Here is a 14,989-nt window from a genome sequence, read left to right as displayed (position 1 = left end):
TCCACTCGCTGCTTGATTACTGCTACTTAGCTACTTATCACAAGTGTCTGTGTGTGTGTGTGTGTGTGTAAATGAGTTTATGTAAAGTTGTAATACAGTACATGACTTTTGCCCAGATTTGTGCCCCAATTATCAGTCTGAATACATCAACACTAGTTGCCAAAAATCAGTCTGCAGTCTGAGACATGAAAATTGAATAGTGAAAATTGAAAATTTACATGAAAATTGAATAGTGTATGATGATGGTCACAGATTCCAATTTTTTTTTCTTTTTTTTTTAGACTGTGATTCCATCCAGTCAGAGAATATATTCATATTTTGACATTTAGAGTTTCATATTTTGACATTTTATCATATTTTTACATTTTAGAACACTTTTCATTTGTAATGTGCCTGCTAGCAATGAGGTGGATGTTTCTGTGTGAATTTGGAATGGTAGTCTGATTGTGTGTTATCCTTAATATTTTAGCGTATGAGTACTGTTTTTTACACAGTGGGCAAATATATGATGCCCAAATTTGTTCATGTAGTGGTATTCCAGCCTTTAGGTCAACTTTAGGGGAAAATTGTACACAAAAGTGAGTTAATATGAAAGCCTCCATTTAGTGATGTTTGGGGTCTAAAAAATTATTCCTTAATTAAGCAAATAATGTGCATTTGACAGGATTGTACAATGAAAATGTTGCAGTGAGAGTCAGATCAGATGATTTTCTAGATGGTTTTCTAAGGTGTTTAGGTGCAGAGGTTTGTGTGAGTGTGAGAGTTGAAAGGGAAGATAGACTTATTTTTGTTTTTCTCTGCTCAGGTGCACGTGTGAGGAGCCTCCCCTTCTGATTATCCACTTCCTTCTGTAACAGCCTTCTTCCTCCTCTCTAATCTTCTAACCCTCTCTGATGCTCTCTCTCCATCTCATGCCCTCACCTGACCTATCTTCCTTTGTCTGAAATCGCAGATTTTTGTTTCACTCCTCTCTTCTACACTTTACCAACCTTCTGTGAGTATAACAGTGATTGTACTTTATTTAATTACAATGACATGCTAAATAAATGATGATTACAGCGGTGTGTGTGTGTGTGCATGAGCTCATATGTCCAGAATGATGGATTTACTCTGCGTGTTTGTGCGCTTGTGTGGTCAGGTTTTAACTACACTGTACTAAAGCTGAAATCACCTTGTGAGGCCTCTAAAAAAAATAAGGGATGCACTGAAATGCAAATACAATTTTATATATACAGTGCCCTCCGTAAGTATTGGAACAGTAAAGACAAAATTACTCTGTTGGCTGTGGAGTCAAGACATTTGCAAATATGATTAAATGATGAATATGAGACAAAACTACAGAATGTCACATTTTATTATTAGACGTTTCAACACATACATGTTTTACCAGCTAAGAAGTTCAGCACTTTTAAAGTTCATCCCACTCATTGATGTGAGCATAAGTATTGGGACAGTTGAACATAAGGCAGATATAAAAGATTAAAAGCTATTATTTAGCTGCAGATCCCTTGCGCACAATCACAGCAGTGAGTCTGTGACCCATAGACATCACCAGACTCTTGCTCTCATCCTTTGAAATACTTTTCCCAGCCTTTAATGCAGCCAATGCAATTCCAATTGTTGCTTGTCCAATTGTTGCAACACCTCCACCATGCTTTACAGATGAGGCTGTATGCTTGGGATTAGGACTGCCACTAACGACTATTTTTATTTCGATTAATCTATCGATTAATTTGTCGATTAATCGAAACGATTAATCCCCCCCCCCCAAAAAAAATCAACAATTTTACTTAAGAATATTTTATTAAACCAAATGAAATCCAAATTTCTATGAAATCCTTTTTAAAGCAAAAGTAAAGTGCAACATAGAGTGCAAGAAGCAAGTGTCCATCTCACAATCTAAATCACTGAAATCAAAGTTTAGTATTATAGTGTAAGAATGATCATGAACAATGAACAGATCACGTGTTCTAGTCTAATAATAAAATTATAATCAAAAAAACACCTTTTAAAGGAGTATTTAACAGAATTTATTTAGGTGAAAAATGTAAATGTGCAGTATTTCTGAAAAAAAAAAGAGAGAAAAAAAAACTAAAACTTTTTTAAAAAATATAAAATCAATTAATTGGAGAAGGTTTTGATTTTTAAAATTTAACGGACCCATTAAAATTGAATCCAGAAAATAATGGAAAACAGAATTTGGTACAGATAAAACTGTAAAACTCAATTAATTAGACAGACTTTTTGATTAATAAAATTTAATTTAACCATTAAAACAGGGTATAGAAAAATTTAAATGGAAAAAACTGAATTTGGAAATAAAACGGATTTCATAGGGCCCTGTAATTATAATACATTTTTTGTAGTAATAAAAATAGATGTAAGTGAACAATAGCTTTTAAAATGAATTAAAATGCATATATAATAGCAATGATGCAATAATAATTAGTTCAAATAAAGTATCAAAAGCAAGAAATCATATAGTTTTATTGAACAAAACTGTTAAAGTACATAATGTATTATAAAAAATAGAGCTAATGTAGATTACGCATTACAACAAAGGCCTGCAGGGAGCGTCAGTGGCCTGATGATTATTTTTACACGTTACTGTGCGATCTAATCCTCGTTTAATATTGACCAAGCACCATTTAATTAAAATGTCCACTTAATCTTTAATATTTGTCCATTTCTTTAGGACAGAAATGCTATAGCCACTGTAATTAAATGAATATGTAGACATCAAACCGTGTAAACTCAGAGTGAGGGTTTGAGCTTTTATTTTGAAATTGCGATGTATTCTCCTGTTTGTGTAGATTTATAAATGATTTACCTCACAAATCTGATGAAATGGCGCACATTGCGTTCCCAGATGAACGTTATAATAAACACAAACTCACAACAGCATGCAGAGAAGGCGTTTGAGACGCTTCACATGTAAATGATAACAGTTTCTGTGGAGCTACTGTGAAAGGAGCCGCTGTGAGACGCACGTGCTTAACCTACACGCATGGAAATAATTAAAGCGCATATACTGTATTAGAACTGCATCACATATAATTATTTAATTAAATCATAGCACTTGTGAATTCACAATTATGCTTAATTATGATTTTAAATGGGTTTAATATATCATGCAGCCTTTTAAAATAGTCTAATAATGTGTTTTATGGATTCTCGTCCGTGAAATGTGCCACTTCCGGTATTTTGCCGGTTAGCCGGCAAAAAGTCGATGAATTTTGAAAATCAACTAGTAGCCTAAAATCGACGAATCGCGACAGCCCTACTTGGGATCATTTGCAGTTCCCTTTTTACTCCACATTTTTGCTTTCCCATCACTTAGATAAAGGTTCATCTTTGTCTCATCGGTCCATAAACACAGTTCCAAAACTCTTCTGACTCACCTTTGTGCTTTTTTGCAAACTCTAATCTTGCCTTTCTATTTTTGGTGCTGGTCAGAGGTCATCTTGCTGTGTAGCATCTGTAATTCTGTGTCAAAGTCTCCTGAGGACAGTAAATTGTCAGAGCATCACCCCAGCTTTCTGGTAGTTGTTGGTGATTTTACAGACACGTCTTTTAGGATTCATTTTCACAGCTTTTATGATTTGTCTGTCATCAACTACTGTTGTTTTCTCAGTCGATCAGGTCGTTGTTGGTTGCTGGTGTCGCTGGTGGTTTCCAAACTCTTGATTTCTCCATGCCCTTTGTTTTTGCTAGAGCTCAAACTGACTTCCTCTTTTCTTTTAGCATCCAAATTGCTTACTTTTCTCTCAAAGTGAGCTCCCTCATCTTCATCCTGGTTTGTCAAGTCAAGTCAAGTCACCTTTATTTATATAGCGCTTTTAACAATACAGATTGTGTCAAAGCACCTAACAGTATCAAAGTATACGATGTTTGATAGGGAGATAATGCAGTGTTGACAGAACCGGGCTAATATGGACGTGCTTCCTTGTTCTAGTAAGGACTATAGCTGCTGAATTTTGGACCAACTGTAATTTGTTGATCAAGCGTGCAGAACAACCACCCAAGAAAGTATTACAATAGTCTAACCTTGAGGTCATAAACGCATGAATTAGTATTTCTGCATTTGACGTTGAGAGCATAGGTCGCAATTTAGATATGTTTTTGAGATGGAAAAACGCAGTCTTACAGATGCTAGAAACAATACTTTCAAATGAAAAATTGCTATCAAACAGCAAACCTAGGTTCCTAACTGATGAAGAAGATTTGACAGAGCAGCCGTCAAGTGTTAGATATTGTTCTAGGTGATTACATGTGGGGTTTTTAGGTCTGATAATTAACACCTCTGTTTTTTCAAAATTTAGCAGTAAGAAGTTACTCGTCCAGTTTTTTATATCGACTATGCATTCCGTTTCTCAATTTGGTGTGTTTCACTGGGCCGCAAAGAAATATAGAGCTGAGTATCATCAGCATAACAGTGAAAGCTAACACCATGTCTCCTGATAATATCTCCCAAGGGTAACATGTAAAGCGTGAAAAGTAACGGCCCTAGTACTGATCCTTGAGGTACTCCATACTGCACTTGTGATCGATATGATACCTCTTCATTCACTGCTACGAACTGATGGCATTCAGATAAGTACGATTTGAACCATGCTAATGCACTTCCACTAATGCCAACAAAGTGTTCTAGTCTATTTAAAAGAATGTTGTGGTCAATAGTGTCGAACGCAGCGCTAAGATCCAGTAGAACTAATAAAGAGATACAACCACGATCAGATGATAGAAGCAGGTCATTTGTAATTCTAATAAGAGCAGTCTCAGTATGGTCTAAATCCTGACTGGAATTCCTGACAGATACCATTTTTCTCTAAGAAGGAATATAATTGCCAGGATACTACCTTTTCTAGTATCTTTGACAGAAAAGGGAGATTTGAAATCGGTCTGTAATTAACTAGATCTTTGGGGTCAAGTTGTGGTTTTTAAATGAGAGGCTTAATAACAGCCAATTTGAAGGTTTTGGGGACATATCCTAATGACAGTGATGAATTAATAATAGCTAAAGGGGATCTATGATTTCTGGAAGCAACTCTTTTAGTAGATTAGATGGAATAGAGTCTAACATACATGTTGTTAGTTTAGATGATTTAACAAATTTATACAATTCTTCCTCTCCTATAGTAGAGAATGAGTGGAATTGTTCCTCAGGGGATCTATAGTGCACTATCTGATGCGATACTGTAGCTAATCAAGTCAGAAATCTTGGGGTGATTCTGGAGACAGACCTTAGTTTCAGTAGTCATGTCAAAGCAGTAACTAAATCAGCATACTATCATCTCAAAAATATTGCAAGAATTAGATGTTTTGTTTCCAATCAAGACTTGGAGAAACTTGTTCATGCCTTTATCACCAGCAGGGTGGATTACTGTAATGGTCTCCTCACCGGCCTTCCCAAGAAGACCATTAGACAACTGCAGCTCATCCAGAACGCTGCTGCCAGGATTCTGACTAGAACCAGAAAATCTGAGCATATCACACCAGTCCTCAGGTCCTTACACTGGCTTCCAGTTACATTTAGGATTGATTTTAAAGTACTTTTACTCGTTTATAAGTCACTCAATGGCCTAGGACCTAAATATATTGCTGATATGCTCACTGAATATAAACCAAACAGACCACTCAGATCATTAGGATCGAGTCAGTTAGAAATACCAAGGGTTCACACAAAACAAGGGGAGTCTGCTTTTAGCTATTATGCAGCCCGCAGTTGGAACCAGCTTCCAGAAGAGATCAGATGTGCTAAAACATTAGCCACATTTAAATCAAGACTCAAAACTCATATGTTTACCTGTGCATTTGATGAATGAGCACTGTGCTATATGTTCGAACTGACTGCAATACATTTTATGTATAATCATTTTCTTTAAATTTATTTTAAATCATTTTCTATATCATTTTAAAATTCCTTATTTTTATTATTTTTATTTTCATGTTTTTATTGATTTTAATGTCTATTTCACTTTCTTTTATGTAAAGCACTTTGAATTACCACTGTGTATGAAATGTGCTATATAAATAAACTTGCCTTGCCTTGCCTTGCCTTGCCTAACGGCTGCATGGTTACAATTTTATCTCTGATAGAATCGATCTCGGAAGTAAAGTAGTTCATAAAGTCATTACTGCTGTGCTCTTGGGAAATGCCAACACCTGTTGATGCTTTATTTTTCGTTAATTTAGTGACTGCATTGAATAAATACCGGGGGTTATGTTTGTTTTCTTCTAGAAGAGACGAAAAGTAATCAGATCTAGCAGTTTTTAATGCTTTTCTGTAGGATAGGGTATTTTCCCGCCAGGCTATACGAAATACCTCTAGTTTTGTTTTCCTCCATCTGCGCTCCATTTTCCGGGCTGCTCTCTTTAAGGTGTGAGTGTGCTCATTATACTACGGAGTCAGACTGTTTTCTTTGATCTTCCTTAAGCATAAAGGAGCAACTCTATCTAAAGTGCTAGAAAAGAGAAGAGTCCATAGTTTCTGTTACATCAAGTTTTTCTGCGCTGTTGGATATGCTGAGGAATTGAGATAAATCAGGAAGATTACTTGCAAAGCAGTCTTTTGTGGTAGAGGTGATGGTTCTACCATACTTGTAACAAGGAGTAGAATTTACAGTTTTAGCTATATGGAGTTTACACAAGACTAGATAATGATCTGAGATATCATCGTTTGCTGCAGAATTTCAACACCACTAACAATTCTAATTCCATGTCAATGTCAACAATGTCAATTCCATGTGACAATATTTAATCTAGAGTATGATTTCGACAATGAGTAGGTCCTGAAACATGTTGTCTAACCCCAATAGAGTTCAGAATGTCTATGAATGCTGATCTTAATGCATCTTTTTCATTATCAACATGGATATTAAAATCGTCAACAATTAAGACTTTATCTGCAGCCAGTACTAACTCAGATAGAAAATCAGCAAAATTCTTTAATAAAGTCTGTGTGGTGCCCTGGTGGCCTGTATACAGTAGCCAGTACAAACATCACAGGGGATTTATCGCTAACACGTGTTTCTCTAGATAATGTTATACGCAGCACTATAACTTCAAACCAGTTATACTTAAAGCCTGCCCTCCGGGAAATACTGAGAATATTGCTATAAATTGTAGCAACGCCTCCCCCTTTACCTTTTGGACGTGGCTCATTTTTATAGCAGTAATCTTGGGGGGTGGACTCATTTAAAGTAATGCATTCAACTGGTTTTAGCCATGTTTCTGTCAAACAGAGCAAATCTAGATTATTATCATTGATCAAATCATTTAAAAAAAAGTGCTTTTGTAGAAAGGGACATGATATTCAGTAAGCCAAGCTTTATCAATTGTTTCTCTGTATTGTAAACATTTTTTATTTGTTAAACATCAATTAAATTGTTACTCTTAATTTGGTTTGGACGTTTTCTGTATTTTCTAGTTTGGGGAACAGACACAGTCTCTATAGTGTGATATCTAGGTGAAAGAGTCTCTCTGTGCTGAGAATTAACTTACTTCGGTGACGTGAGGCGGCTAGCAGATGGTTGGTTTAGCCAGTCTGTCTGCTTCCTGACCTGGGCCCCAGTTAGTCAAGTACGAACTCTAAGACTATGTGCCATATTTCTAGAGAGAAGAGCGGCACCACCCCAGGAGGGATGAACACCATCTCTTTTCAACAGGTCAGGTCTGCCCCAAAAGCTCGTCCAATTGTCTATAAAGTCTATGTTATTCTGCGGGCACCACTTAGTCATCCAGTCATTGAGTGACGACAGTCTGCTATGAATCTCATTGCCCCGGTAAGCAGGGAGGGGGCCAGAGCATGTTACAGTGTCTGACATCGTACTTGCAAGTTCACACATCTCTTTAACATTATTTTTAGTGAACATCATTAGCGCCGACGTGAATAACAATCTTACTGAATTTACGTTTAGCATTAGCCAGCACTTTTAAATTTTCCAAGATGTCAGGCGCTCTGGCTCCCGGTAAACATTGGACTATGGTGGCTGGTGTCTCTATTTTCACGTTCCGTACAATAGAATCGCCAATTACTAGAGCACTTTCATCAGGTTTCTCAGTGGGTGCTTCACTGAGTGGGGAGAACCTGTTTGATGTTCTGATCAGAACGGAAGAGCGGTGTTTTGACCAGCAACTAGGCCGCCTTACTCCCTGAGCTAGTTGCATCCAAAGCAGTATCTACAGCCCTCACATTCTTACTATCCTCAACTAAAGTTTGGATGCGTGTCTCTAGTTCTAAAATCTTCTCTGTCAGCTTAACTATTTCCCTGCATTTATCACATGTGAATCCCTCATCGCCGACAGAGAGAGGTAAACTGTACGTGAAATATATGTGACATGAAGTGCAAACAACAATAGCAGGAGAAGAAGCCATTACTCACCGTGATTGATGAATGATACCAACTTAACTTACCACTTACCACTGTTGTTTGATGAACTCGTGAAAAACGGAGCGAGAGAGAAATGAAAACGGAGCGAGAAAAAAGAAAACAATAATAGGCGCGAATAGAAACACGAATGGAGCCACGAGTAACAAGCTAACCAGCTGATGCGCTGCACTTGCGGTTTTAAAAAGCGAACGATCAAATTAGTTAGATTAGTTTGATAATACCAGAAATTAAGTTATATATTATCACTTACAGAGTGTATATATTACCACAACGCAAACCTCTCAGCAGCACAACAGACAGGAACAGATTGAAGCTATCCAGACTGAAGTTTGTGTGTGTCATCATCGAATGCAAGATTCAGAATACAGAAGTAATGGATATAACTGATACGACACATTCCCTGCTTTTAATATCTGAAGAATTAATGCAACAGGACACAGCTGATCACTTAGAAAGACCTGTGAGGCAACTGTTCCAATACTTATGCTCACATCAGATAGAGGGATGAACTCTAAAAGTGCTGAACTTCTTAGCTGGTAAAACATCTATGTGTTGAAACGTCTAATAATAAAATGTGACATTCTGTAGTTTTGTCTCATATTCATCTTTTAATCATATTTGTAAATGTCTTGACTCCACAGTCAGCAGAGCAATTTTGTCTTTACTGTTCCAATACATTTGGAGGGCACTGTATATATCTGTGTGTGTGTGCATGTTTATGTGGTTTATGAGGACACAAATTTGTATAATGACATGGGTATGACAGAGGTATTACAATATGAAGGTGGTTTATGAGGACACTGCCTATGTCCCCGTAATTCAAAAGCCTTAAAAAACATACTAAATAGTGTTTTTTTGAAAATCTAAAAATGCACAAAGTCTCCTGTGAGGGCTAAGTTTAGGTGTAGGGTTGGTGTAGGGCAATAGCACACACAGTTTGTTCAGTATAAAAACCATTACGCCTATGGAGAGTCCCCATAAACCACAAAAACCAACATGTGTGTGTGTGTGTGTGTGTGTGTTTGTCTGTGTGTCTGTGTGTATTAAAAATGTTTATGTATGAAAACCATTGCATCTATAACACTTTGCAAATAGGTCTGTGTGTGTGGGGGGGACTGTATGTTATGTTAGGGCTTGTATCATGTAATACACAGGCATACACTCTCATTAGCAAAGTAGATTTATGAAGTAATGTTTATTGTATGTGTTTGTGCTCTCTTGCTGTCAAATGTCAACAGGGTTTAAATACTTTATTAGACACTTTATTATGCACATACGTGGACTTCACACGCTAAATTCCCCTTCAAGAATAAAAATAGTATCTGTCTACACATACACACACATTACCATGATCAGGAGCAAGTCTAATGCTCTCCCTCGGGGAGCTTTTAATATTTAATCTGATGAACACAATCTATCAGCCCCCCCCCCCCCCCCCCCCCCCCCCCCCATCCATAGCTCCTGTGCCTCCGCAACGGCTTAACTAGTGCAACATTGAATAATGAGATTTTGTATTATGAAAAATAAATTAAGCTCATTCTTTATTGATGCTATGGCATTTTACACAAGACTTAAGGTTATATTATTAGACTTATTAAATGTCTGGTGTGACATTTCATCACAAGAGCTCCTCTGCTATTCAACATATCATTCCATTATTCGCAAGCTTTATAAGGGCTCTTCACATTTACAAACACACATATATAACAGCACAAGTACTCTGAAAGTCATTGCAATACTAGGCAGGAGAGGTGTATATTAAGGAAAAAAATTGAAATTACTCAAGACTTTTCGACACCCACAGGAAGATGAGTTAATATAAGATCCCCTGAGACGAGGAGAGACGGCAGGAGGCAGAGTGCTCTCTGGAAAGATATGGAGGAGGAGATGTGACAGCGTTTGGATCGGGGGCTAGACAGAATTGCTGATGTGATCATATCCTAATTGGAGGAAAGAGAGAAAATGGAATAGAAACTCCAGAAAGAAAATCCAATATCAAAAGTCTGTAGCTTTGTATGTGAAGTTATACAGTGTTGGATTGTATCTGTATTTATTAGTGTATCAATGAAGTATCTTTCATATAGGATTAGGGATTTGACCAAACACCCACCTTGTTTGGCTGATTGAAAAATTCATGATTCTAAAAATTTTAGAAAAAAAAAAATCATACACAATGAAGGCAGCTCTTGAGTCGTGTCTAGAGAACAGAACATCATAGAGATGTAGGGGGTGGGTTCTTTTAACTTGAAACAATAACCAATCACTGACTAGCCACCTAGCAACTGCATAGCAACACATGAAAAAGCACTTCATCCATCTTAGAAACTGCACTCTGACAACCACCCACACGAGCATTATGGCAACTTTTACGCAGGCAGAAACTGTACGCATCTACCAGCTATGTGTTTAAAGTATTTATTTACATTTCTGCACATCACGTAGCTTGCATGTGTTTGAATGTGTATAAGTGAAAGAAGAGATAGACAGAGTCTTATGTTGTGCTTTCTCTGTCCCATGCTGAGTGACTGCATTGCAGTTATTTTTAGTAGAGCCATCAATACAAGAACCTGCAGCTCTATCTCCCATTTTCTCTCTCCCCCTCTCTTTTCTCTCTCCCCCTCTCTTTTTCTACTTAATTCACCCAGCAGGGGAACTGTGGGACAGAGATAAGTGCACACACGCAAGCACATGCAGAATAGAGGCTGTCTTAAAGAATTGTGTATGAGCTCTTTTTGATGATTCAGCAACTGTTCACCACACAATCCCATCTCCCTGCTGTGATTTCCCTACAGTTCTGACACAATGTCCTGACCTGACACGCTATGATAAGTGATTAAAGGCTTTCATATATGTATCAACTGCTAATTATCTGAAATCATGACAAGCAATGGGATATTTTAACTGGGTTCTATTTCTACAGTGCTGTGCTGTGTAGCCCGGCCTACTGAAATCTCATTGGTCCCAAATCCACATAACTGTACATTTAATCATTAAATACTTAATTTTTTTGGCTGTGAGAGTGTCATGTTGCATACTGTAGCAGTAGTGGTGGGGAGTTTGATTGATCCCTGTAATTTTGGTTCACTAAAAAGGTTTGTTCACTTATTTGTTTATTGAAGTATCTCGGTATGTCACTGAAAGATTAACTTAGCTGGTTTATTAAGAAACACAGAGTCATATTTAATTTATTTGCATGCCTACAAAGAGATTCCACAATGCATAAATATAAGCATAATAAATATTTTCCCCACAAATGACAAGCAGATCTGTTGTATTTATTTAATATATTGTCTTCTACCTTCTATCTTCGTGACATTTATCAAGTTATTAAAAAGACAACAAAATCCTAATATATATATATATATATATATATGTGTGTGTGTGTGTGTGTGTTTTGCTTTAGTAACAACCTTAGATTTGAATCAGTATTATTTTAATGTTATTTATATATTATTATTATTTTGACATTTCTTTTAATTTTAGTGAATGTATGTGCTTTTGTCATTTTCAAATTTCCATTTTTATTTTAGCTTTAGTTTTACTTTTTATATTTTTTGCCAAAACAAATATTTTAATTAGTTTTTTTTAAAGTTTCATTTAATATTTATATTTCAGCTTTATTAACAAACGCTATTTTTAATAGTGTAGTTTTAGTTAACAATAACAGCACTGCTTTCGTTATTTTTTCGTCCCTTCTTTCTATGGTGTGAACAACACTGACTCACATGACACTAGCAATACGCCTCCGCTGTTCACTCAGGAAGCAAACTGAAAATGATTCATTCACGTAAAAGTGAAATTTGTTCAGAAACACTGATTTGTTTACAAATCTGACTGTTGCATTTTGCCCGGGTGGGATAAACGTACTGTAATTTTTATTCAATAATGTTACCCTGACAAGTCCATTGACTGACAAAATTTGCTTCTTTTTTGTGTCCATAGGTATAAACAAACCATCCCTAAACTGGACCCTCCACCTCAGCCCCTGAACCGCAAGCGTTCAAACAGGACTCTCTCTCCGGGTGTCGAAGCGGAGTCAAGATCTTCAGCTGTAGCCACACCTGTAAATGGAAACGTACTCCCAAATGTGAACAGTAGCTCCTCGTTTCCTGACATCACGCTATGCTCCGTTTCACCTGGAGATTTCTATTCTCACACCAACGGCAACAGTGTGTCATGTTCAGCCAGCGAGGATTCTGGCGTGCGCTCGGATTACAAATCCCTTATATCCCCCCAATCCAGAGACGACCCCTCTGATGACCAGAGCTCTGCGTTCATCTCCACATCCAGTACCTGCAGCAGCTTACCTGAGGATCATCCAGCGGTGGATGGAATGACTCCACCGCATTCTACCACACCGCTGGGATATGAGCAAACCGTCCCGTTCACTTCACCTGTCAATGACACCTGCCTTCACATAAGCCTAAGCGAAGATGAGTTTCTAGAGGACGGCACCTTTAATGTCGCCACCCCCATGCAGGAGTTAGAATCCCATGCAAAATATGTGAGAAATCACAATAATAACAACTCCACAGTGTTGAACAAACATAATGAAGAAAGGAGGAATATTTGAGAACTGAACTTTGTGATATTAGACACTAGCTCACACTGATGTTATGTTGAATATTATTTCACACAGTTTTTTCGCTTCTTGTTTCGATCAATGACTCCATTTTTGTACCATGCCCTCAAATGATTTTATCTATAAAATTTGCTGAAAGAATATTTAGTATGATACAGAGTAGACTACTATTGACAGATGGATAGAGTGTATTTTTTTAGATTGAAAATTAATAGTTATTTTTAGCAATGAATGAAGTGCATTGGCTCCCACTAAGCTGAATAGGAACTGCTTCTGTTAGTGCTGCTGATGTGTTTTATAAATTCAGTCTATTTTATTATTATTAGCGCAAATTGATTTATATATTGTTTGAAAGCTATTTGGATGCTAAAGAGCAGTTATGTAGCAAAGAAACGCAGAATTATTTTAGCAAAAGAGACATGACTGGTGAGAAATAGATGAGAAACACATGGAAATATAATCTGAAAAAATTGAGGTTTTACAATTTTAGGAATTCACAAATTGCACATTATATTTCATACAGTAAGCTGTGTGACTGAATAACTAAGTATGGCAGCTTGAATGGATTCATGACTGCAGACAAATAAGGGACTTGATTATGTCTAGACAACCTGAAGGGCTGAACCTCGCTGATTTTAATGCTTCACCAATCAAAGTAAAATGAGGGAAGATCATTATCACCTTTTCTAGGTGGATAGGCTGCAAAGAAAAAAAACAGAGAGGGAAAGTAGAGGTGTTGCATTAGCAATAAATGCAATAATTTTCACATCCTGTGAATGTGTACTCGCTACACAGATCTCACTGCTTTTCTCAGTTAACTAGTGTCACCCTGTTGTGCTTGTGATCCTTTCTTCAAATAAACCACCAGATTATCTACTTAGGAATTAAAACAAAATTGAGCATTCACAGTAAAGCAAGTCCTAGTGCTTCCAGTCATTCCCAGTTTTCAGAGTCAGTTCAACTCTGTGCTTTTTCTTAATATTGAAACAGTATCTCATCTAAATCAAACACGCATTAGAAATATTATAAATATGTATTGACTACAGATTATGGTCGGATTTATTTTAAACATACTGGAACACTCAATACTTCAAGGACCTAAAACTGTGAAATAAGTGTGCCAGTTAATGAAAAACGGTTTTTCATGTTTTCACATCGAAACAGAGCGTTTCACAGAGCCGTGGATTTGTGTATCACAAGCATAATGTATCAGGGTAAATAATGAAAAGAGGTGAATTAAAGGAGGGTTGGGCAGAAGGAAGAACCGAAGGGATACATGTCATTTTGAAAGCAATGGTGTGAGCAGGTGCTTTTAGCTGATACGGGTTAGCATGACAAGAAGGGAAGGGAAGGAGAGGAAGGAGATGACAAAAGAAAAAATAAATGGTGTTTTACACGTATTGTTTAAATTGAAATGAAGCTGTGGCAATAAAAGTGGATTAAAATGCAAAGTGAGTTATTTTTGCAACATCATTCTAAAATAAAAGTTCAGTTTTCTTTTTTCCAAAATATGTACATGTAAAATATTTTCCACAGACTAAAACTGTTTTTTTTTTCTTTCAGAGAAGTTAAATATTTAATATTACTAAATAATCCTATGCAAATTAAGCAGTGCAAAGTAAAATAATCATACACCTGAATTTTTTTTTCAGACTCCTCACTGACAGCAGGTTTTTCTGACAAGTGGCTAATTTATGAGCTCAAGGGGGGAGAATTCAAGAATTGAATTGAATCCTACCAGCTTCCACCATTTTGCTCCTTTAGAGAAAACAGCATGATCTTAGACTGTATTTGTGCTGTAGTGCCCAGAATGAAAATGGCATAATAAAATGTGTCTCCTGCTGTGGGACTCCCTGCTTCCCACTTCACTTACAACAAGGGAATCCCTTTACTGCATGATACTCATTTCACAAGAGACACAGGATATTCCTCTTACTTCATGCTCACTGAGAGAGGAAGAGGGAAGAGATAAATGAAGGACATGGAGACTCTTCAGACCGATCAATATTTAGGC

The 14,989-nt window shown here is 36.9% G+C and overlaps 1 protein-coding gene across 1 annotated transcript in view; it reads left to right on the top strand.

The window, feature by feature from the left end:
* The window catches only part of LOC306871324 (carboxyl-terminal PDZ ligand of neuronal nitric oxide synthase protein-like), a 48,397-nt gene extending 33,973 nt beyond the window's left edge, over positions 1–14,424 (top strand). Inside the window, exon 11 of the mRNA XM_079419155.1 lies at positions 12,336–14,424. Coding sequence (XP_079275281.1) covers positions 12,336–12,966 — 631 coding nt within the window. The 3' untranslated portion in view covers positions 12,967–14,424. The remainder of the gene's footprint in view (positions 1–12,335) is intronic.
* The last annotated feature ends 565 nt before the right edge of the window (positions 14,425–14,989 follow it).

Source organism: Barbus barbus (genome assembly GCF_936440315.1).
Source record: "Barbus barbus genome assembly, chromosome: 6".
Taxonomy (NCBI): domain Eukaryota; kingdom Metazoa; phylum Chordata; class Actinopteri; order Cypriniformes; family Cyprinidae; genus Barbus; species Barbus barbus.
This window is presented reverse-complemented; position numbering and strand designations above follow the sequence as displayed.